The following is a 25,152-nucleotide window of genomic DNA, read 5'->3' as shown; positions in this document are numbered from 1 at the left end:
GCGCATACTTTGAATAAAATATTTGTTATCATTCTCTTGAAATAAATGTGTTTTTTTCTTGAAAAAATACCGGTTTCATATGTATACACCTGGTAAGAGACCATAAGCGTAAAATCTTGGGCAAAGTCATGGCGCTCATACCAGTTTCTAACTTAAATCTTTGGCATTTATGCCCTTTTGCAATTCCAAACATTGGCGATTATGCACGTTTGCTGTGTCATATGTTAGCACTGATGCCCTTTTAGTTTGCCAAAAGTTTCACTCATTTCATTTTTTAAATTCCAACCTTGGCGGCTATGCCCTTTTATTTTTCAAAAATTTCACACTTATGCCCGTTTGTTTTGCGAAATATTGGCGCTTATGTCCTTCTGGGTTGCGAAATGTTGGTGTTTATGTCCTCTAGGAATTCCTAACTTTGGCGCTTGAGTCCGTTTTGAATTATGGCCTTTGGCGTGTATGCCCTTTTGATTCGTCAAACGTAGGCCCTGATATCCTTTTTGTTTTTCACATTTTTGTGCTTATTGACAAAGGCGACCACTATGGCCAAGAAGATGCCTAAAGTATACCTTCCTTGCTCAAATATCTCTCAACCAGTGTTTCTAGTGTTTTTAGAACAGCCGTCATTAAACTTTTCTGCCGAAAATCTTGAGCAGCAGTATAACCCTCTTTCTCAGGTTTGAGATACAAGATCTCTCTGCCGTCCGTCCATGTTGATAATTTAAATAGTTTCTTCAGTGTAGGGCATCGAATTTTTAAGAGTAATAGGTAAAACGCCATCCGTCTCCTTTTAGTTTAAAGAGGCAGAAGGACCCAATGCCTCTTTCCACCTTCTAGATATTATCGACCTTAGCGTCTATTTTTCAGTCGGCCTCCTCTTTTTCGTGTGTCCAGGTTTTGCATCATATGGTGCAATGTTTCTTCTTCCTTTTTAGCCAACTGGCTACCATCAAGCTCTACTAGCCGGTGGCGCGTCTCCGGATTATTTGGCATATTCTTGAAGAGCTTCTCAGTATCCCGAATCGATTCAAAAGAATTATCCAATTTTTTTACCCTTTTTACTTCGACTTGAAGTCTAAAAACGAAGATAACAACAAATTCCATTTTCTAGCGAAACTATACGGGATATGAAAAGAACTAATGAAGAAAAAACTTAATCACCTCAAAAAGAACCAAAAACTTACTTCAGAATATGTTTTTAAGAGTCGCAATAGTAATTGGTCCAATCTTAAAAAATTTTAATAGGAATGAGAAACTGATTTTTCGATGTAACTGCGGGAATCAACAAAATTTTAAAAATCAAAATTATTCAAACCAAAAAGGTCTACCTGTTTTTTTCCAAACCATTTTTTGATAAGACTAATAGTTTTTATATTATTCGTAAAAATTTTATCATCAATAATAAATGCTATTTACGATCAATTTTATGGTTTTTAAAAGTTTCAGCAGAGACTTGAGGAAAAACATGCTTCTATAATTTTATCAAAGTTTTATATTTGAAAACCTATCTTACAAAACTATTTTTGATCATTCTGAAGAATTTCATAGTTTGGTCCTTATCCACTTGTCATTCTCATGTATTGACTGAAGTTTACGTAGCACAACTAATACGGCAAAAATTTTAGTCGCTGTCGGTAAAAGACATTTTTATCGGTCCAGGTTTCTCAAAAAATTTAACAATTGTTTCCCGACAATTTATTTACAAGAGATTTGAACTAAGTTATAACTATTTTCAAAGCAAATTAAATTATCTCGTATTTACAGAAATAGAACATTCATGATATCGAAAAATCCATAAAAAAATAGTCATTCTTTTACTTTTTAGAAACATGACTTCTTTATATAATCCTTCATTTCTAAAAGATTCTTGGATTTCAGATAACATCTAATTTCAAAAATCTTAAAATCTTTAAAATTATTAGATTTAAATATAGCTAACTTAGAAAAACGCCATCAGAATATTTAAAAAAAAATTCTGGTCTTTTGAGCGCCCATAAGTGTCGATACCACTTAGAAAAAAGTTCCTATTACAACAAAAACCCACTAAAATTATTTTTAGTTGTTATTAATAGTTTTCTATTAGCTGCTTCAGCATTAAAGTTGATGCTAAACCGAATTATGTATAATGAGAAAACTTCATGCGCTTATTTTCAGTCATAAGTCAGTGAAAATTAAGATTATAAATTCCAGCAGACAAGAATCATCAAGGCATAAAAATTCATTATACACGAATCAAATTTCGCGCCTTCTGCTATTTAAAACTTAAAATAAACTTTCGACAGCTATATTATATTTGTATCAGACTGAAGGTTTTGAGAACAACTACATGTAGTATACACAAACTAATTGCCAAAACTACGTATATAAAATATATCTATGGATACAGAAAAATAGGGATATCAAACAACAAGGAATTTTCAATAGAATACGTTTTTATTTTCAACCATAAAACATGATTTACACAAATTCCAAATAAAGAATATTTTACTCAAAAACTGTTTCTATCGATTGCTGGACAGTGAAATCAGCCAATCGTTAATTGAATGAATTGAGTGGAGAGAGACTTGTGTTGATAAACCTTCGTAGCGGATCCAATGGTCAAAAGTAGTGCTGTGTGCTTTAAATAGTTAATCGTTTAACAAATGCCAAACGAACAAAAATTTGTTAATTAGCAACTGTTAAATCTACTAAATTCAGCTAGCGCGAATAAACGATCAACACAAATAATCGAACGCGATAATTTCCGCACTTCAGGTGATTAATTATCGTCTATTGGTGATATGTGACTTAATTCAATTGACCTATTTTTGTTCGTTTGGGTGGTTTCTCTACTCTGTGTTACATTGTTCATTAGCTGCTAACTTTTTCTCCACTTTGGTGTCCCGGCAATACATTCTAATAAGGTTTGTTACAATTGGCTTGAGGTTGAGATGGATAAGCCACTTGAGGTTGAGATGAGTATCCTACTGGAGATGGATATGCGACTTGAGGTTGAGATGGATATCCGACTGAAGGTTGAGATGGATATCCTACTGGAGATGGATATCCGACTGAAGGTTGATTACAGTCAACTGGTGCAGATACACATCCTCCTGAGATTGCAAACAATGAAAATGTTATTTAAACATTAAAAAATGATTATAAAAATATATTTAAATTATACTTACCAATGAAAACCACAAGGGTGAACAGTAGAGCAGCAAAAGAGAATTTCATTTTCGCAAAACCAGGAGGTTGATTCTTCTAGAATTGTCTTCTGAATGATGAATTCTAAGAAGAATTCTAGATATTATATACCCCCGATCTCCGTTTACATCATGATTTATTGCGCTTATTAAGAAGGTTTGGGGGAATGAGGTTATAGATTCTTGCACATGTCTAGGCTTTGGTAGGCTTAAAAATTTTCATCGTATCCATTTGGTAAACATATATTCATTTGTATTCCTAGATCAATTTTATATACTATCTTTATCTAAAATATTGAGAAATTATAATAAATTGAAGTAAAATTATACTAATTGCATTCGAGGAAAGTTGACCACTGGTATTTATCATAGAATTACTAATACAATAGTTAATTGATAATTACTTAGAAGGGATAATCGCCAACTCTTCCTTTTCCTGCTGTACCAAAAGCTGCTTTTTCAAATTTCTACCAGAAAGATCAGCTATTTTTCAGTAATTTTTCAACTCACAAATTGCCAGACTTTAAAGAGAAGTTTTAAGTATTTGTGTTGGTTAATCAATTTCTAAATAGTAAATAATGTCTTTATAATTTTATTGGTTGAAAGTGCTAATTGAAATCATAATTTCAAAGTGTTATTTGAAACTGCAAATTAAAAGCAGTAAGTGATATTGTTAATCAAAATTATTAAGTTAAATTAATAATCAGAAGTATTTGAAAAAGATCTTTAACAATTTTCGAAAAAAAAGGGAATTATATTTTTGATCCCAATTTGTTGGTGATGCTGCACGGTTTATTGTTTATACGGACTGCTCCTGTTTTATGTTTCTATTCCAAAAAACGAAAATTGAAAATAAGAATTTTGAATTTGAGAAAAGAAAAAGGATTTCACATTTTTCGTAGACCCTTCTCTATGTTCACAGAAATTCGGTGATCTTAGTTAAAATCTTTTCCATGATTACATTTTGTTTGCAATTACGATTTTTCTTTAAAACAATTTGTTTTTAAATTTCAGAACTGGTTGTTTTCATTTTTCGTTATAAAAATAGAAAACGTTTTAAAATATTTACTTTAAAACTGTCTGTTAGTGAAAAATGTTTTATCAGTCATTTTAATAATTCAAGATACACTGGTAACAACTCAGACAAGACTAGATTCTATTTTTATCGGACAAAATTTTTCAGGAAAATCTACGTTTAGCATACAAAAAGTCTTAGACCCCGTGAAATTTTCAAATTAAAAAAAATTACGGTTTCGGCCCAACCTAATGTACAATTAAAATTTTGTTTAGTGGGTAAAAAGATTAAAGTTTTTAATTAAAGCGACGACCATGTATAGTTAACACATTTTTGTCAATATAGCCATGAATTAAAAAAAGTTACATGATCACTAATACAGAGAAATAGAGATCACAATTAAAACAGAAAAGTTTAATGAAACATAATTTATTTTTAACAATAAAACAAGATTAACACAGATATTTAATATTCTATTCACACAGAATATTGTAATCAAAAGCTGTTGCTTTTAACGAATGCTTAAAATACAAAAACAGTTAAATCAGCCAATGGGAAATCATCGCATTAGATTATTTGTGTTGAGCGTTTATTCGCGTTAGATAAATTTAATAGATTTAACATTGGCTAATTCACCCATTATTGTTTGTTTTGCATTTGTTAAACGATTAACTAGTTAAAGCACACAGCACTGCTTTTGACAATTTGATCGTTGATGGTGCTTTCTCTACTCTATTATAGTGTTTCAATGGTTGATAATTTGCACTTCTCCATTAGGTCTTGGTGGTACATTCTAATAAGGTTTGGCACAATTGGCTTGAGGCTGAGTTTGATATATAATTTGAGGTTGAGGCTGAGGTTGAGGTTGAGGTTGATATATGACTTGAGGTTGACGTGGGTATGCAAATTGAGGTTGAGGTTGATATCCAAGTGAAGGTTGAGGTGGATATCCTGGTGGAGCTTGATACAGGACTTGAGGTTGATCACATTCAACTGGTGCAGATGCAGATCCGTCTGAGGTTGAAAAAGAATAAAATACTTAATTAAACAATGAAAAATTATTGAACCAAACCTTTCCGTTATACTGACCAATGAACAGCGCAGCGCTAAACAGCAGTGCAGCAAGGAAGAACTTCATTTTTGCAAAATAAGGAGACTGAGTTTCCCAGAGTTGTTTTGGAAGTGATAAATTTTAAGATAAATGCTGGCTATTATATACCCACTATCTCCTTCTTCATCATGATTTATTGCGCAAATTAGGAAGGTTGAGTGGAATGAGAATATTGATTACTTCAGAAATCCAGGCTTCGAAAGCCTTGAAAATTTCCATTATACAAATTTCGTAAAGATTTATTTAAATCCCTCGGTGAATTTTTGATAAAATCTCTCTAATTCTAAATCAAAGAGGTTTGTTACAAAATTTTGGCGGTTGATCCTAAACCTGTATTTATTCTCTCCGAATTCACTCTGAGCGGTTGAAATTTCTTCCAGAAAATTCAACTATATTTCGACTTTATGTTATATCTTACAAATCATTACAGGATGAGTATGAAGTGTTTTTGTAAGACTAACACATTCATATTTTGAAACAAAAATTATTTATAATATTATTGAATAAATGCAATAATCAAAAAGTGCGAAAAAGCGTGAGGCATGGGGTCATATTGAAATGAAGATTTCTCCATTCTGGTGCTTTGTATTTTTAAAATAAGGAACAAAAATAGAGGCTAATAATTCTGAATCTGCAAAAATAATAAATTTGGTCATTTTCCATACAGCTTTTTCAAGTGTCACCGAAATTCGGTGATCTTAGTTCATATCTTTTCGGCAAGTCAAGATACTTCGTATGCATATGCTTTTTGATTTACAAATATTTATTGATTCAATAATACATTTGTGAACTTAATGTAGCGGCAATAAATCTGAATAATAATCACGTGTAGCCTTTGTTTTAAAAGACGAAATGTACATACAATAAAATAATGATTGATTAATAATCGTAGCATCGAATGACATTTATTAAGACATGCAAGCTAGCTTAGAACCCTGGGATAAAAAGTCTGAAGAAGGTAACTGTTTGCAATAATTGCGACATTGAGAAATCTTTCCCCTTGCAGAATTGTCCTTTGAAGCATTTTGCTGCGAAAATTTTAATTTCGATTTGCTGACTTTATAAAAATTTTCTGATTCAGTAACCATTTTTTTTGTACTCACATGAAAAGGTAAAAAATAATAGTATAATGACTAATTTTTTAATTAATAAAAAAACGCTGAAAGTTAGCATAATTGGCATCTTTTTATGTACTAAATATCAATTTTATTTATTTTTGTCCTTAGGAAATATTTTTCTTCATGAAGAGCGTATAAGTATATATAATATTAAAATTTTAAAATTAATAAATTGATAAAAGTTCCATAGATTAAAAATGTTTGGAAATTAACCATAGAACTCTATGAAACTTTTTCAGATTTAAAAAAAAAAACTTTTGACTTCAAAAAATGAAGAATTTGAAATTTGAAAAAAAATGTTTTAAAAAATTTGAAACAATTCAAGAATATTCTTTGACTAATTCTAGGACATTTTTATTCTTGGAAAATTTATACCAGAGCCTATAGATATTGGTACAAAATTGATCAAAATTCATGCGAATTCATTTCGCATGAAATTTAATTAATTATTTACCAAAATCTGTCGGATCTGTTACAAATTTTCCAAGAATAAAAATGTCTTAGAATTGGTCAAAGAATATTCTTGAATTTTTTCAGATTTTTTGAAAAAGTTTTTCTCAAATTTCAATTTTTTTGTAAATTTCAATTTTTTTTAAATCGAAAATTTTTTCTAAAAAATCTGAAAAAAATTCATAGTGTTTTATGTTTAATTGTAAGCCATTTTCATTTAATGGAACTTTTTTGAAACTTTAAAGTTTTTGAGAAAAACAAAGATGATGGAAAAAAAAACAGTTTTTGGAACATTTTTACATTTTGTCCGCCATTTGGGAAGAAAAAACATGTATATGAAAATTTTGTGTTAAAGTTTAAGAATTTTGTGCACCTATGGTTGAAGAAATTTTAAGATATTAAAGCGTTTTATGTCTGAAAAAAATTGTAAAAATCAAACAATTTTGGAAAATTCCGGAATCACAAAATTCCTGAATAGTAAATTTTCCGACAGCTTATATTATAACCGAGTTGAAAAATTCGTAAATAATAAAATTTACGACAGAAAAAGACCGAGTAATACAATTCCTGAATTATAAAACACCCGAATTGGAAAATTCATGAATAATAATATTCCCGACATTTCGTAATATTACATAATTTAAAAATTCCGGCATAATAAAATTTCTGACAACTTAGTGTTACAGAATTGGAAAATTCCCTAATTATAAAAATCCAGCATTATAAAATTGCTGCAAAATGAAAATATTGAGTTGGAAAGTTCCTAAATAATAAAATTGCCGATTAATAAAATTATCAAAAATTAAAAATGCCGAATTTAAAAATTCCCAAAAAGAAAATTCCCGAATCACAAAATTCCTGAATTTGAAAATTTCAGGATACTAAAATTCTCCACAGTTTCTAATATTACAGAATTGTGAAATTCCCGAATAACAAAATTTCCGACAGCTCATGATATTACAGAATTGAAAAATTCCCAAATTATGAAATTTCCGACAGTAAGAGACCGAATAGTAAAATTCTTGAATTATAAAACACCCTAATTAAAAAATTCCGGAATAATAAATCTTCCGACAACTTATTATATTACCGAATTGTAAAATTCCTGATTAATAAAGTTTCCGATAGTTTATAAAATTACAGAATTGGAAAAGTGCGGAATAATAAAGCTTCCGAAAGCTTCTAATATTACTGAATTTAAAAATTAAAGAATAATAAACATTCCGACAACTTATAATATTACCGAATTGGAAAATTCCCGACCGCTTATAATAATTACAAAAATGGAAAATTCCCGAATAATAAAACTGTCTTAAAAAAAATACCAAATAATAAAATTCCCGATTTATAGAATTCACCACAGCTTATAATATTACAGAATTGGAAAATTCTTGCATAATACAATTTTCAACAGAAGAGAAAGTAATGAAAATCCCGAATTATAAAACACCCGAATTGTGAAATTTCCGAATAATAAAATTTCCGATAGTTTATAAAATTACAGAATTGAGAAACTCCGGAATAATTAGAAAATATCAGAATTTAAAAATTTAAGAATTTGATCAATTAAATTTTCTGAAAATATATTTTATTGTTCAAAAATATAACAATGAAGTATTATTTTCCAAATTGCTTTTAATGCTTAAAGTTTCAAAAAATATTGTTACAATTAGAATAATTTACTCATACGTGACGGTTTTTAAGTTTGAAAAAATTATGAATATATTTCGAGATTGTTTGGAAAATGTTATTAATTTCGGAGAAAATTCCGGGAGAGTTTTCATTATTTTATTTTTAATAAATGAAATATTTCGATACAAAAATTATTTGTTAAAAATGAGAAATCTTACAATTCGGATATTTTCTAATTCGATCATTTTCTGTCGGGAATGTTATTATTCAGGAATTTTCAAATTCTTTAATATTATAAACTGACGGCAATTTTATTATTCAGGAGTTTTCTAATTTGGAAATATTATAAACTGTCGGGGATTTTATTATTCTGGAATTTTCAAATCCAGTATTTTCAAGTTCCGGCAATTTTTTCAATCAAGAATTTTATAATTCGGTAATTTTCAAATTCCGGAATCTTATAAACTAAGGGGAATTTTCCAATTCGGTATTTTTAAGTTTCGGCAATTTTATATATCGCGAATTTTCGATTGTCGGGAATTTAATTTTTCGGGATTTTTCAGTCGTTCCTTAAATTTGTTAATTTTTTATGTTCAAAATTTTCAATTAATTAATTGCAATAAGGGTAAAGTGACAGTGGAAATTTTATGCGTATTAAAATTTAATATATGCATTTTCAGATCATATACATTTTTTTAAATTATTTTTGAATTTGTTATCTGATTCGAAATGAGAAAAAAAAATTATTTACCACTTTATCTCTTTATTGATTATTGACGGAAATCGATAAATAATTGATCAATAAAGTCAATTTAACCGAAAATTCTAAGAATAAAAAACTGCTAAAAAATCGAATTTTATTCACGAAAACAGAAATATTTGTATGAATAATTAATAAATCAAGATTTCCTAAAATACAGCAATGGAACTTTGGGCGTTGAATTTATCCTGAAACTTTTCAGAATATTGTAGAAAATATCTGCCAATTTGATTTTATAACCATTTTTTAATCATTTATGCCTTATTTTTCCTTATATAATTAATATCCAAAAAGTTCTTTTATACAAGTAATTACTTTATTACATTCTATATACATTCGATTATTTTTAAGGAAAAATATTTTCTTTCTTACGCCTGGGAAAATTTTAATTTATAAATAAATATAGGTAGAACCTAATGATTAGATTATTCTTGTATTTATTTACAAATATAAGCACTCGTTATTTGTAATAGCAAATAATATAACAGATGCACAGTATTAATATTTCATCGACCTTATCAGATCAAACTAACACAAATGATAAGAGTGTAACAAATAAATTATTTTAACTGGTATTTCAATTTCTAATTAGGATGAAAAATTATTTTCGTAATATTATTAATTAAAAATATTTTTTAAGATTAAGAATTTAAAGCAAATGATGGAGTAACAGCTTCTCGACCGCACAAAACATTATTTAATAAAGTATTTAATTATAATTTAAAGATTCAAAAAGATCTTTAATAACTTCACTAATATTTTGTAATTGATCAAAAACAGAACTTATAACCTGTGGAGTTAAATAAAATGTATGAAGGATCATAAATAAAAAAATGGTAAAGTGTTTCGGTAATTTTGAATTTGCCAGCCAAAAAAAGTTAAACGGAATTCAAATTAATAAATGTTTAAATTGTGAGAAAAGGTTGACACAGTATTATTTATAAGTAATGAAAATATCAAAACATGGTCAACATTGCTCAGTTTTGAGTGAATGTCTCAATCTAAAATTTTATTTATTTTAAATCTATTCACAATTTTAAAATAACAAATTCAACTGTTCCTAATCCCTGTTTTAAATGTCTAGTTTCGAGCTCTTGTAACTTTTATTTAATTACAAAGATTATTTGAACTATTTTTTTATAAAAAAGGTTTAAGAATATGCAGGCAAAACGTTTCTCCTATGTACTTTCTCTTCAAGATTTTTATAAATTCACCAATATACAGAAAAAACTTTTTTAATTTTGCTAATATATATTTGTTTAGATCTTAGTTTTTTCAGTTCGAGGGAAAATTAATGTAATTCTCCTTTAGTTCACTACTCAACTCATGTCCTTCAGACTAAAAGAACACTGTTTCTCAATTAATAGGCAATATCTTTGTCAAAATAAACCCAGGGGGTGATTAGGTATGATTTCAAATGTGACTTCATAATTTTCATATGTAATTGTTTTTGTTTTGAAAATAACATCTTATTTCAGAGGTTAATTAAAATTAGCTTTGACACATGATGTGCATGAAAAAGCAAAAACAATGACATGTGTAAAAAGTGAAATCTTGAATGTGAAATTATATACATAATCGATCCCAGCTTTTTGTGTAGTTTTTAAAATTGTACATCATTTGTATTAGTTAATATTATTTAAGTCCAAGTTCTGAAAAATTTAAATTTATTATATGAAACCTAGCTTCGGTTATACAAATTATTGTTAAAAGTATATAGAATCAAATGTTTTCCATTTTTTATAGCAAAAAATAAAAGCAACCATATTTTCAAATTGAAAAAGAAACTGCTTAAAAAAATCGTCTCCTTTTCTTTTGTAGTTGAATTCAATTGTTTTTTATTACAATTTCTTCGGTTGAAGATTCTTCTCTTTGGTTAAAAATAGAATTATTTTATTGAAAATTTGTCTTTTATTTGTTATCGTTATATTTCTTTTTCCAAATTATCTTTTTTATTTTTAAAACGACATGCTTTGTTGAAAATTCGTCCATTTCTTACACTATTTCTTAAAGATTCATCTGTTTCGTTTAAGATAAACTGTTTGGATGCAAATCTGTAGACTTTTTTTGAATTAAAAATTGAAAAACTGCTAAAATTAAAAAATTCTATTAGAACCTGTCCATTTTTCACTAAAAATTCGCCTTTCGTAGTTTAAAAATCAATCATTTAGATGGAAATCAATGTATTTTACTGAAAATTCGTCTTGTGTGGTTCAAAATTAATCTTGGTGCTCAAGAATTAATTGAAATTTCTCGATTGCAATTTAACTAATATTAATAAAAATGCTTTTTGTTTCTGCTAATATTAACCTCGTAGTTGCAAGTTTGACTTAAACTCAAGAAATTCAAATTAGATTAAAAATCAAATTAAAAATCCTATTTAGCGTTTTATAATCAAGTTAATGTATAGAATTCTTGAGAATAAAGTCAAGATCCAGGTACCAAATAAGCACAACTATCATATAATTTTCCTATTGTAATTTGAAAAAAGATCCTCTTGAAAAAAAATCCTAAAAAAGAAAAAAATGTCGGGCAAAAATAAAAAAAGGAAAAAGATTACAAGGCAACCAATTAAATGATCTTCCTTTTCGCGTGCGCTCTCTCTCTCTTTTTTAAATCTAAATTTGGTCGTTGTGTTCTAGGTTTTATTTTAGGGAATTCTGTACATTAAAATTCAATTATGTGTTTAAAAATTTATTGTTATGAAAATTATTCTTCTTGTTTGCAAATTTATTTATTTTTATTAAAAATTTGTTTTTTAGTTTAAAATACAATTAACTTTTTAAAAAATTTAGAACTTTGATAAGAATGTCTTTTGTTTAGTTGAAAATTATTTTTAAGTTGAAAATTCTACTGCTTGATAGAAGCGCCAGCTAAAACGCCATTTTTCCCCTTTTAGTTTAAAGGGACATAAGGTCCCTATGGCTCCTTCCACCTTCCATATATCAACAACCTTAGCGGCTCTTTTTCAGTAGGACTCCTCTTTCTTGTGGGTCCAGGTTCAATGTTCCTTCTTCGTTTTCAGCAAACTCGTCATCATTAAACTCTACTAGCCGGATGTGCGTCTCCGGATTTTTTAACATTTTCTTGCGGAGCTTCTCTGTATCCGAAATCAGTTCTAAGAGTAGCTGAGGAAATCCGCGACACCATTTTTAATTAGAGGGGGTACGTTGGAATATTCGAGAGTTTGGTATCCGCACATTAGATTGAATCTTGATGTTTGCGGACTGATCGATTGAGAAAGAAATAGATTTTATTTTCGGCTTAGTCTGTCGTCGTCGTCACTGTTATTGTCATTGACGTCGTTCTCTATTCTGGCCATGATAACAATTTAAAGGAATTATCCAATTTGATTACCCTTTTCACTTTGGCTTGAGGTCTAAAAATTCGTGTAATAATAAATTCCATTTTCTAGCAAAACTATACGGGATATGAAAAGAACTGATGAAGAAAAAAATTCATCGCCTCAAAAAGGACTACAAACTTACTTCAGAATATTTTTCAAGAAGTCGCAATAGTTTTTGGCTTAATCTTAAAAAATTTGAATAAGAATGAGAAATTCAATTTTTCTGTGTAACCACGGAAATCGAAAAAATTGTAAAGATCAAAATCACTCAAACCAAAAAAGTCTACATGTTTTTTCTAAACCATTTTTTTATAAGACTAATAGTTTGTGTATTAATTGTAAAAATCTAATTATCAATAATAAATGCGATTTCCGTTCAATAATATGGTTTCGAAACAGGTTTATGTAACAAAAATGTTCAGTCTAGAAAGATCTCTAAATATTTTTGAGGCTATATTTTGATAAGACGTATCGTTTTTCATGAAATCCGAAAATTAGATTAAAAATGATAAATGCCACTATCTGACCAAACTATGCAAGAGTTTTTGCAGAAATGTAAAAATCCGAAAAATGCGCGAAGAATGCGATTAGAATGTCCCGGCGCAGCAAACACATTTTTTCTTAGTCTTTTTACATCATTAAGGGAGAAACTTAAAAAAGACATGCTTTTATAATTTTATAAAAGTTTTATATTTGAAAACCTATTTTAGAAAACTGCTTAGGATCGTTCTGAAAAATTACATTTTTGGTCCTTATCCAGTTTTCATTCTCATGTATTCACTGAGGGTTACGTAAGGAAAAAAATAAAACACGGATAAAAATTTTAGTCGCTATCGGTAAAAGAATTTTTTATCGGTGAATTTTTATTAAAAAATTTATAATTGTTTCTTGAGAATTTATTTATTAGCCATTAGAACTAAATTATGAAATATTTTTTTCGCGTGGTCAAATTATACAATTTTATTTCGCACAATTTAATTCTTAGTATAAAAAATGAGACTCTTAGTTACCTCAAGCATAGTCATTCTAAGATACACATTTGTATAAGCGAATCATAGTATTATCATAATGTGTACATGTTTAAAGGACGAGTTCTAATAACAACAATTTACCACTTATATTCTCAAAAAGATTTTGCCCCCAAAATTTCACGCGGTATTTAGAAAAATAACTATTTTGAAAACAAATTAACTTATTTTGTTTTTACAGAAATAGAAAATTCGAGATATCGAGAAATCCTTGAAAAAATATTAATTTTTATACTTTTCAGAAATATGACTTCTTTGCATAATCTTTTATTTCTAAAAGATTCTCAGATTTCTGGTGACATCTAATATCAAAAATCTTAAAAACTCTTAAATTATTTCATTTAAATATTGCAAACTTTTAAAAAATCTGCTACAATTCCTGGAGTACGGATTTCAAATCAGTTTTGAAAGGAATAACCATACCAGAGAAAAAAAACTAGGAAAAGTTAAACGGAAATTTTGAGATATCTTTTTATTAATTTTCAAACAAAATAATCAAAGACCTAGAATTTTTTTTTCATTATAAAAACGCTATTAGACTACTTAAAAAAAATTCCTAGCCTTTTGAGCGCTCATAAATGTCAATGCCACTAAAAAAAGTTGCTATTGCAGCAACAACTAATAAAAATTATTTGCAGTTCTTAATAATAGTATCCTATTAGCTAGTTTAGAATTAAAATTGATGCTAAGCTGGATTTTATTAAACGTTACAACTTCAGGAATTGTAAGTGTACAGCTCTCAATTAAAAGGAATGGTATTTAAATTCTAAAGAGAGAAGAGCACAAAACTTACCTCACAACTGATACGATTTTAATTGACGACGGTTTTTGCTTTCTAAAACTTTTAATCCATATCCTGGAAAACATATCACGAAAGATAAAGTAAAAAGTTTAATACGGAAAATTACATAATCTCACCGAACCTGAACACAAATTCCCCAAATTGACGGTTTCTCTCGTTTTAAACACTCGAAAATTCATGAACGTTTCAATCAAAATCTGAAAAAATCATATATCTTTCGGATATTAGTTCTTTTAATTTAAAAAAAAAAACATTTGTTTTCATTTTTCGACATTAGTCAGTAAAAACAAAGACTATAAATTCCAGCAGACAAAAATCATCAAGGCATAAAAATGCATCACACACGAAACAAATCTTGCGCCTTTTGCCGTTTAAAATGTGAAAACACATTCAATAGCTAGATTATATTTATATCAGACTTAACGTTTTGAGAAACACTAGATGTAGCATACACGAAGTTTTAGATAAAGTGGACTTTTGAAAGTAAACCAAATATTCGTTGTCAGCCAACCCTAATGTATAATTTTTACTTAAGAAGAAGGGTGCTACAGAGTGATCCCATGCAGTATAAGGCAACAAGCTTTAAGTATATAATACATAACTATGGATACAGAGAAATAGGAATATAAAAAAAAGGAATTTTCAACAGAATACGTTTTTATTTTCAACAATAAAACATGATTTATACAAATTTAAAAGAACGAAAATTTTATTTAAAAACAGTTTCAAAAGAATGCTGAACAGTGAAATCAGTCAATCGTTAAGTGAATGAAATGGGTGAAGCAAAACATGTTTTGGTAAACCTTTATTGAGGATCCAATGGTCAAAAGTAGTGCTGTGTGGTTTAACTGGTTAATCGTTTAACAAATGCAAAACAAATAAAAATGGTAAATTAGTCACTGTTAAATCTATTAAATTCAGCCAAAAAGAATAAACGATCAACACAAATAATTGAACGCGATCATTTCCGTAATTCAGTTAATTAAAGATCGTCTATTGGTGATGTGTGACTTTATTCAATTGACCTATTTTTGGTCGTTTGAGTGGTTTCTCTGCTCTGTGCTGCAGTGTTTAATAGCTGTTATCTTTCACTCCGCCCGACTATCCTACCAATACAGCCTAATAGGGTTTGTCACAATTGCCTTGAGGTTGAGATGGATATGCCACTTGAGGCTGAGGTGGGTATCCTGCTGGAGACGGATATGCGACTTGAGGTTGAGATGGATATCCGACTGGAGATTGAGATGAATATCCGACTGAAGGTTGAGGTGGATATCCTACTGGAGGTGGATATGCGACTGTAGGTTGATTACAATCAGCTGGTGCTGATAAAGATCCTCCTAAGGTAGAAAACAACAAAAAATTTTTTTGAAAATATTCAAAATGATTTTACAAATGGGTTCAAATTATGCTTACCAATGAAAACCACAAGGGTGAACAGTAGAGCAGAAAAGGAGAAATTCATTTTCGTAAAATCAGTAGATTGATTCTTCTAGAATTGTCTTCTAAATGGTGAATTCTAAGAAAAATGCTAGCTATTATATACTCTCTTTCACCATATACACCATGATTTATTGCGCGCATAAAGAAGGTCTGGTGTAAGGAGGATATTGATTCTTGCACATGTCTAGGCTTCGAGAGTCTTAAAAATTGCCATAGTATTTATTTTGTAAACATGTATACATTTGTATTCCTGGATCAATTTCAGATACTAGCTCTCTTAATCGAAACGGATAAGAATTTTTATTAATTACTGATAAAATTGCACTTATTCAATTAGAGAAAAGTGAACCACTATTGTTTCTTAGCCCATCACTAGTACAATAGTGGATAACTACTAATTGCATACAAGGGATGATCCTCAACTATTATTTTCTACCTACTTTATTAAAGGCTGCTAGACAATAAAAATAAATTTAAGTATTTTTGTTTGTTAAACAATTTTTACACATTAAAAAATCTCTTAATAATTTTATTGGTTGAAAGTATTAACTAAAACGATCATTTAAAAGTGTTATTTGAAATTATGAATTTAAAGCACTGATTGATGTTATTTATCAAAAATATTAAGTGAAATTATTAATCCAAATTAATTCGTAAAGTCTTAAACAAAAATTTATCCCAAAGGACGGAATTATATTTTTGCATCACAATTTGTAACGGATACTGAACGGTTTGATATTGGGATATTGGGATATTGATCAGAATTTTGAATTCGAAAAAAGAAAAAAGTGTGGACATTTTTTGTAGAACCTTTTCGTTGTTCACCGAAATCCGTTGATTTTAGTGCAAATCTTCTTCATGATAATAGATACTTCGTTTGCATATACTTATACATTTACATATTCATTTCTAAACATAATATAGCGGCATTAAAATTAATCCATAATACGCGAAAAGGAACGAAACTGATACCCAATGATTGATTTGAAACATGACACGTACAGTTTAATGGCGTTTATTTAGACATATATTCTGGTTTAGATCACTGGTATGAAACTTTCAAGAAGGCGGATATTTACAATAATTGCGACATTGACTAATGTTTGATGTTGTAAATGTACACATTACATTATTTTCTGAATAAAAATTTCAATTTCAATTTATTAATTTCATAACGATTTTATGAATTTATAAAATATACTAATCACTGATCCTAATCTTTGTAAAAAAAGATCAGCATACGCTTTGTCTTAAAGTTTAACAATTTAAATATTTATAATGTTTGAAGTAAAAACTGTTTTTGAATTTATACTTATTAAAAACTGAATTAAAAAATAGTAGCCTTTTGATTTTTTTCATTAATGGAAAATATGGAGTATCAGTATGTTTGCATGTCATGAGGAATTGGATTCACAATTACATTTATTGTTATGTTTACCAAGTTTTGTTTCCCCGCTGAATAATTATATATAAATTTTACACCAGGTATTAAAATTTGCAAAAACGATACATTTAACACTTTTTTCAATTAATGGAAAAAATTTAATCTTTCAAAACTTGTGAATAGTTTGCAGCACTTCCCCCAACACAACTCATTTACAATGCCCTGCTTCAAAACGAAAACAAATATTTATAAACTTCATTTATTATTTATTAATATAATTTCTATTTAATTTATTTTAAGATGTAAACCTAGGTAAAATACATTAATTATAAATTTATATTATATTATATAAATTTTGTTTGCAAATAATATAATATTTATTGCCCTTTTAAAATAGCTGACCCAAAATTTAAAAAATACACAATACCCGAACTTTTTTGTGAGATGCTGACAAAGCTACTTTTTGAATCGCTAAATCCGAACTTTCAGTCAAAATAGCGATTTTCAAAATGGCTGACTCAAAATTTAAAAAATGCACAATTATTGAATCCTTCGCAGAATATGCTCACAAAGGACGTTTCAGGTTTGCTCATGTCGAAATTTGAATAAAATATCCATGTAGAAAATGACTGGTGTCCAATTTCGAAATGATTCACACATAACTAAAAAAATGTACTTTACTTCGAAGTTTTTAAAGTATAAACGTGAAGCATAACTGGCTCGGAAATTTGAGTAAAAATTGATTACTTCAAAAAACAATACTCGGATTTTCTTGTGAAATATTTTCAAGTATATCAGAATTTTGTATGTATTTTTGCATCCAGAATTTTAATCAGTTTGTTCAATTAGCTTAACTCTTTTAGTTTTACGTTATTTCATTTTTCAAAGTAAAACAAAAAAATTCCATAAAACCTAATTAATTTTTCTTCTCGAACACAAAACTTAAAAAATTTATAATGCACTTTTGTAAGAAGCTAAGAGACCTTGAAAAATAGCTTTCAATTTTATGTGACATCTATTTCTTTCCAAATCTGTATATCAAACTTTATTCAGATTAATTGACGATACTTTCCAACTAATATTTTCGGAGGGCACGAAACCAAAATTAATGACAAAACATTATTTTTCCCATCTTTCTTGTGGTCCATTGTCCTACGAAGATTTATAAGTAACTTTTTCCTTTCTTTAGTATTTCTTTAAAAAGATTTTGTTGAAAATGCTTATTATTTTGAACCTGTGTAGCGCATGCTTTATTATTGAAAGACAAATATTATCCACTGAAAATTGTTTGGAAAAATTGCTTGGTGCTTATTGCATTAGGTATAAGCGACACTATTTGGCAAACCAAACGGGTATGATTACCAACATTGGACACATCAAATGGGCATAAGCGTAAAAGTTTGAAATTTGAGAAGTGCTTGACTACCAACATTCAGCAAAATAAGAGACCATAAGCATAAAAGCTTGTGCAAAACGATAACGCTCATACCAGTTTCCAACTGTAATCTTTGGCATTTGTGCCCTTTTGTAAGTCCAAACGTTGGCGATTCTGCACGTTTGTTGTGTTGCATGTTAGAACTTAGGCCCTTTTAGTTTGCCAAAAGTTTCACTCATTACATTTTGAAAATTCCAACCTTGGCGGTATATGCCTTTTATTTTGTCAAAATTTCACATTTATGTTTATTTGTTTTGCGACATATTGGCGCTTATGTCCTCCTGGTTTGCGAAATGTTGGTGTTTATGCCCTTTAGGAATTCTTAACTTTGGCGCTTGAGCCCTTTTTGAATTATGGCCTTTGGCGTGTATGCCCTTTTGATTTGTTAAATGTAGGCCCTGATATCCTTTTTGTTTTTTAAATTTTTGTGCTTATGCTGTTTTGAATTGCCAAACATTGGGGCTTAGCACCTTTTGGTTTGCTAAATATTGACGCTTATTGACTTTTGGATTTTAAGACTTTGACATTGATAAATTTTTTATTTTCCAAATGTAAGCTGTTATGTCGATTTGAAATAACAAACTTTGGCCCTTTTCCTTCAATGGGCTTTCAAATATCGGGACTCAGGGTATTTTGGTGGCAAATGTTGAGTTTCAAACTTTTGTCTGTATATCTTTACGGTTTGTTCAATTTTCACCCTTATTCTTTTTAAAATTTTAAACTTAACAGTTTATTCCCATTTGGCCTGCAAGATACTAACGCTACCTTTCGGAATTGCAAACTTTATCGCTTATGCCCTTTTATTGTGGTAAATATTGGCCCTTTTGGTTTTGCAAACATTAGCGCTCATGCGTCGCCAATGTTCTGCCCATCCTATAGGTATAGCCAGTGCCGGATCATGGGGAGGGCTTGGTGGTGCTGAAGCACCGGGCCCCACGCTAGTGGGGGCCCCCTTCTCCCCAAGAAAAACATATAATATACAGTAAAATAACCCGCTTATAAACAAAAATAATAAAGTCCTAAAAAAAATTTTAGTAAAAGTTTTTCAATTAAATTTTTGAATTTTTTTATCATGAACTAATTTTAAATGAAAGTAAAATGTTAAGTCCAAACGCCTTAAAGGGGCCCCAACGTTATTTTAGCTCCGGGCCCTGAAAGGTCTTAATCCGCCCATGGGTATCGCACAAGATGATTTTCATCTGTCTGCAACATGTCCCCAGTATTCTCGATGCTTTGCCCGCATTCAGCTTTTACTGGTCATCCTGAAGCAGCGAGTTGCTAGTTTCAGCTCCTGTTTCGGGCCTATATATTTCATTTAATTGCCGATTTTCTGCAACTGAAATTATTTGTAGTTGTTACTAATGGTTATCTATTAGCTGGCTCAGCATTAAAGTTGATGCGAAACCAAACTTTCTATATCGAGAAAACTTCATTAATTCTAAGTGTACAACTCTACTATCTAAATTTAAAAAGAATGGTTTTGAAACTCTAAACAGTGAAGGGCGCAAAACTTGCCTCACAACTGATACGCTTTCAACTGACGACGGCGTTTGCTTTCCGAAACTTGTAATTTATAGGTTGGAAAAAATATCACGCAAGATGAAAGTAAAAAATTAAATACCGTTAAAATAAGACCAACAAACTAAGAAAATTCCTCTGCCGTGAATCATAGCCGACAAATTTCTTCTATTTTCAAGAAGTAAAGGAAAGAATAAAAAAAATAGGAAAAAGCCATTAGTTGTTTAATTATTCTAGAAACATTTGCGCTCATATTCAGTTATAAGTCAGTGAAAATAAAGACTGTAAATTCCAGCAGACAAGAATCATCAAGGCATAAAAATTCATTACACACGAATCAAATTTCGCGCATTTTGCTGTTTAAAACTTAAAATGAACTTGCGACAGCTATATTATATTTGTATCAGGCTAAAGGTTTTGTGAAAAACTACATGTAGTATACACAAACTAATTGCCAAAACTAAGTATATAAATTATATATATGGATACAGAAAAATATGGATATCAAACAAAAAAGGAATTTTCAATAGAATACGTTTTTATTTCCAACCATAAAACATGATTTACACAAATTCCAAATATAGAATATTTTACTCAAAAACGGTTTCTATCGATTGCTGGACAGTGAAATCAGCCAATCGTTAATTGAATGAATTGAGTGGAGGAAGACATGTGTTGATAAACCTTCGTAGCGGATCCAATGGTCAAAAGTAGTACTGTGTGCTTTAACTAGTTAATCGTTTAACAAATGCCAAACGAAAAAAAATTTGTCAATTAGCCAATGCTAAATCTATTAAATTCAGCTAGCAGGAATAAACGATTAACACAAATAATCGAACGCGATCATTGCCGCATTTCAGGTGATTAATGATCGCCTATTGGTGATAGGTGACTTCATTCAATTGACTCATTTTTGTTCGTTCAGGTGGTTTCTCTACTCTGTGTTACATTGTTCATTGGCTGTTAACTTTCTCTCCACTCTGGTGTCCTGGTATTACATTCTAATATGGTTTGTTACAATTTGCTTGAGGTGGATACGCCACTTGAGGTTGAGATGGGTATCCTGCTGGAGATGGATATGCGACTTGAGGTTGAGATGGATATCCGACCTGAGGTTGCGATGGATATCCGACCTGAGGTTGAGATGGATATCCTACTGGAGATGGATATCCGACTGAAGGTTGATTACAGTCAACTGGTGCAGATACAGATCCTCCTAAGATTGTAAACAATGAAAAAATTATTTAAACATTAAAAAATGATTTTAAAAATATATTTAAATTATAATTACCAATGAAAACCACAAGGGTGAACAGTAGAGCAGCAAAGGAGAACTTCATTTTTGCAAAAGCAGGAGGTTGATTCTTCTAGAATTGTCTTCTGAATGATGAATTCTAAGAAGAATTCTAGATATTATATACCCCCGATCTCCGTATACATCATGATTTATTGCGCATATTAAGAATGTTTGGGGGAAGGAGGTTATTGATACTTTCACATGTCTAGGCTTTGATCGGCTTAAAAGTTTTCATCGTATTCATTTGGTAAACATATATTTATTTGTATTCCTAGATCAATTTTATATACTATCTTTATCTAAAATAATGAGAAATTATAATGATTTCAAGTAAAATTATACTAATTGAATTAGAAAACAGTTGACCACTGAAATTTATCATAGAATTACTAATACAATAGTTAATTGATAATTACTTAAAAGGGATAAATGCCAACTCTTCTTTTTCCTGCTTGATGAAAAGCTGCTTTTTCAAATTTCTACCAGAAAGATCAGCTGTTTTTTCTGTAATTTTTCAACTTACTAATTGCTAGACGTTAAAGAGAAGTTTTAAGTATTTTTGTTTGTTAACCAATTTCTAAATAATAAAAAATATGTTAATAATTTTATTGTTTGAAAGTGTTAATTAAAATCATAATTTCAAAGTGTCATTTGAAACTGCAAATTAAAAGTAGTAAGTGATATTGTTATTTAAAATTATTAAGTTAAATTAATGATCAGAAGTAATTAAAAAGATCTTCAACATTTTTCGAAAAAAAAGAGAATTATATTTTTGATCCCAATTTGTGGGTAATGCTGCACGGATTATTATTTGTACGGACTTCTCCTATTTTATGTTTCTATTTCAAAAAGCGAAAATTGCGAATAAGAATTTTGAATTTGAGAAAAGAAAAAGGATTTCACATTTTTTGCAGACCCTTCTCTATGTTCACAGAAATTTGGTGATCTTAGTTGATACCTTTTCCATGATCACACTTTGTTTGCATCTGCTTAAAAATTTACATATACATTCATGAGCATAATGTAGCTTCAATAATTACGATATTGAGAAATATTTGCTGTTATAAATGCACACATTGCATTATTTTTTCAATAATGGTGTCAATTTCTATTTATTGATTTCATAACGATTTTATGATTTGATAAAAGATAGTAATCACTTATCCTAATCATTTTTAAAAGCGATTCGAATGCATTTTGTCTTAAGTTTTAACAATTTATATTTTTAGAATATTTGAGGTAAAAACTGCTTCTAAATTATACTCATTTAATATTTTATTGTAAAAATAACAGTAGCCTTCTACTTTTTCTAATTAATATTATGTTATATACCATTTGAATACTAATTATATAAATTTTAAATATACAAGATTCTCACTATGGGATTTTCTGCTTCGCTGAATCTGAAATTGAAATTACAGTTCCCAATTTTAAAATGGCTGGCCTAAACTTTAGAAAATTTACATTATTCTGACTATTATGACAATATGAAGGCTGAAGAATGTTTTGGTATCTGAATTCAAAGTCAAAATTTCTATTTTTGATATAGCTAACCAAAAATTTGTAAAGTGTACTAAATCTGGTCTTTTTTATAAGAACAGACTGAAGAGTTTTCTTGGTAGCTGAACCTGAAATTAAAGTAAAAATTGCCGAATTCAACATTTTCTGCCCAACATCTAGGAAATGTACAATATTTTGACATTTTCACAATATGCTGACCAAACAGTTTTTTTTGGGTGGGGTCGCTGAATCCAAGCTTGAATTTAAAAAATTGCGAATTTCAAAATGATTGACCCATATCTAAAGAATGTACAATACTACGACATTTTAAAAGTATAGATACTAAGGTTGGATAATTCCGAAAAAGACGTATAAAATAAACATTGCAAAGTGGCTGACCCATAACTACGCTCGATCTTTAAGAGTTTCCAAATGCGTGATCGAGGAATGAAAACAATGTAAAATACTCCGACATTTTCAATGTATAAATAATCAATGAAAAATAAAACGAAAATATTCAAACAATTAGTTTAATTTTTAACCAAACAGAAAAAACGTCAACCGCAAGTTTTTTTAATTAAAATAGTTTAATTCAAAAAAACAAGAAGACGATTTTTCTTTAAAACAATTTGTTTCTAAATTTCAGAATAGGTTGTTTTCGTTTTTCGTTATAAAATAGAAGACTTTTTAAAATATTCACTTCGAAACTTGCTGTTAGTAATGTTTAGTCAATCATTTTAACAATTCAAGATATACTGGCAACAACTCAGACAAGACTAGATTCTATTTTTATCAGACAAAATTTTTCAGGAAAATCTACGTTTAGCATACAAAAAGTCTTAGACCCCGTGAACTTTTCAAATTTAAAAACATTTCGGTTTCGGCCCACCCAAATGTACAATTAAAATTTTGTTTAGTAGGTAAAAACATTAAAGTTTTGAATTAAATCGACGACCATGTATAGTTAATACATTTTTATCAATATAACCATGAATCAAAAAATGTCACATAATCACTAATAAAGAGAAATAGGGATCATAATTGAAACAGAACAATTTTATGAAACATAATTTATTTTTAACAATAAAACAAGATTAGCACAGATATTTAATATTCTATTTGCACAGAATATTTTAATCAAAATCTGTTGCTTTTAACGAATGCTTAAAATACAAAAACAGTTAAATCAGCCAATGGGAAATCATCGCATTAGATTATTTGTGTTGATCGTTTATTCGTGTTAGCTGAATTTAATAGATTTAACAGTGGCTAATTCACCCATTTTTGCTTGTTTTGCATTTGTTAAACGACTAACTAGTTAAAGCACACAGCACTGCTTTTGACAATTTGATCGTTGATGGTGCTTTCTCTACTCTATTATAGTGTTTCATTGGTTGATAACTTGCACTTCTCCATATGGTCTTGGTGGTACATTCTAATAAGTTTTGGCACAATTGGCTTGAGGCTGAGTTAGATATATAATTTGAGGTTGAGGCTGAGGTTGAGTTTGAGGTTGATATATGACTTGAGGTTGACGTGGGTATACAAATTGAGGTTGAGGTTGATATCCAAGTGAAGGTTGAGGTGGATATCCTGGTGGAGCTTGATACAGGACTTGAGGTTGATCACATTCAACTGGTGCAGATGCAGATCCGTCTGAGGTTGAACAACAATAAAATACTTAATTAAACAATGACAAATTATTGAACCAAACGTTTTCGTTATACTGACCAATGAAAAGCGCCACACTAAACAGTAGTGCAGCAATCAAGAACTTCATTTTTGCAAAATAAGGAGACTCAGTTTCCCAGAGTGGTTTTGGAAGTGATAAATTTTAAGATAAATGCTGGCTATTATATACCCACTATCTCCTTATTCATCATGATTTATTGCGCAAATTAGGAAGGTTGAGTGGAATGAGAATATTGATTACTTCAGAAATCCAGACTTCGAAAGCCTTGAAAATCTCCATTGTACGAATTTTGTAAAGATTTATTTAATTCCGTCGGTGAATTTTTGATAAAATCTCTCTAATTCTAGATCAAAGAGATTTGTTACAAAATTTTGGGAGTTAATCCTAAACCTGTATTTATTCTCTCCGATTTCACTCTGAGAGGTTGAAATTTCTTCC

At 29.4% G+C, this 25,152-nt stretch overlaps 2 protein-coding genes across 2 annotated transcripts in view; both read right to left on the bottom strand.

Moving 5' to 3' along the window:
• The window catches only part of LOC117175357 (annexin A7-like), a 6,237-nt gene extending 3,024 nt beyond the window's left edge, over positions 1–3,213 (bottom strand). The window contains exons 1-2 of the mRNA XM_033365063.1: positions 3,165–3,213; positions 2,910–3,089 (exon numbers count right to left, since the gene is read on the bottom strand). Coding sequence (XP_033220954.1) covers positions 2,910–3,089; positions 3,165–3,213 — 229 coding nt within the window. The remainder of the gene's footprint in view (positions 1–2,909; positions 3,090–3,164) is intronic.
• A 1,777-nt stretch (positions 3,214–4,990) lies between these two features.
• LOC117175356 (annexin A7-like) lies at positions 4,991–18,842 on the bottom strand. The gene is made up of 3 exons (XM_033365062.1): positions 18,761–18,842; positions 15,587–15,784; positions 4,991–5,211 (listed from the first exon to the last, which is right to left on the bottom strand). The coding sequence occupies exons 1-3, from the start codon at positions 18,840–18,842 to the stop codon at positions 4,991–4,993; spliced, it is 501 nt and encodes a 166-aa protein (XP_033220953.1).
• Between the last annotated feature and the right edge of the window lie 6,310 nt (positions 18,843–25,152).

This window comes from Belonocnema kinseyi, chromosome 6 (genome assembly GCF_010883055.1).
Source record: "Belonocnema kinseyi isolate 2016_QV_RU_SX_M_011 chromosome 6, B_treatae_v1, whole genome shotgun sequence".
In the NCBI taxonomy this organism is placed as follows: domain Eukaryota; kingdom Metazoa; phylum Arthropoda; class Insecta; order Hymenoptera; family Cynipidae; genus Belonocnema; species Belonocnema kinseyi.
This window is presented reverse-complemented; position numbering and strand designations above follow the sequence as displayed.

Excerpts from the sequence above, each read along its gene's own strand:
- LOC117175356 (XM_033365062.1), bottom strand. The coding sequence starts at position 18,842 with ATGCAACACAACAAACGTGCAGAATCGCCAACGTTTGGACTTACAAAA. Across the intron at positions 15,785-18,760 it reads AAGATTACAGTTGGAAACTG|GAGGATCTTTATCAGCACCA; the intron begins GTATGAGCGTTA and ends TTTCTACCTTAG. Across the intron at positions 5,212-15,586 it reads ATATCCATCTCAACCTCAAG|ACGGATCTGCATCTGCACCA; the intron begins GCAATTGTGACA and ends TTTCAACCTCAG.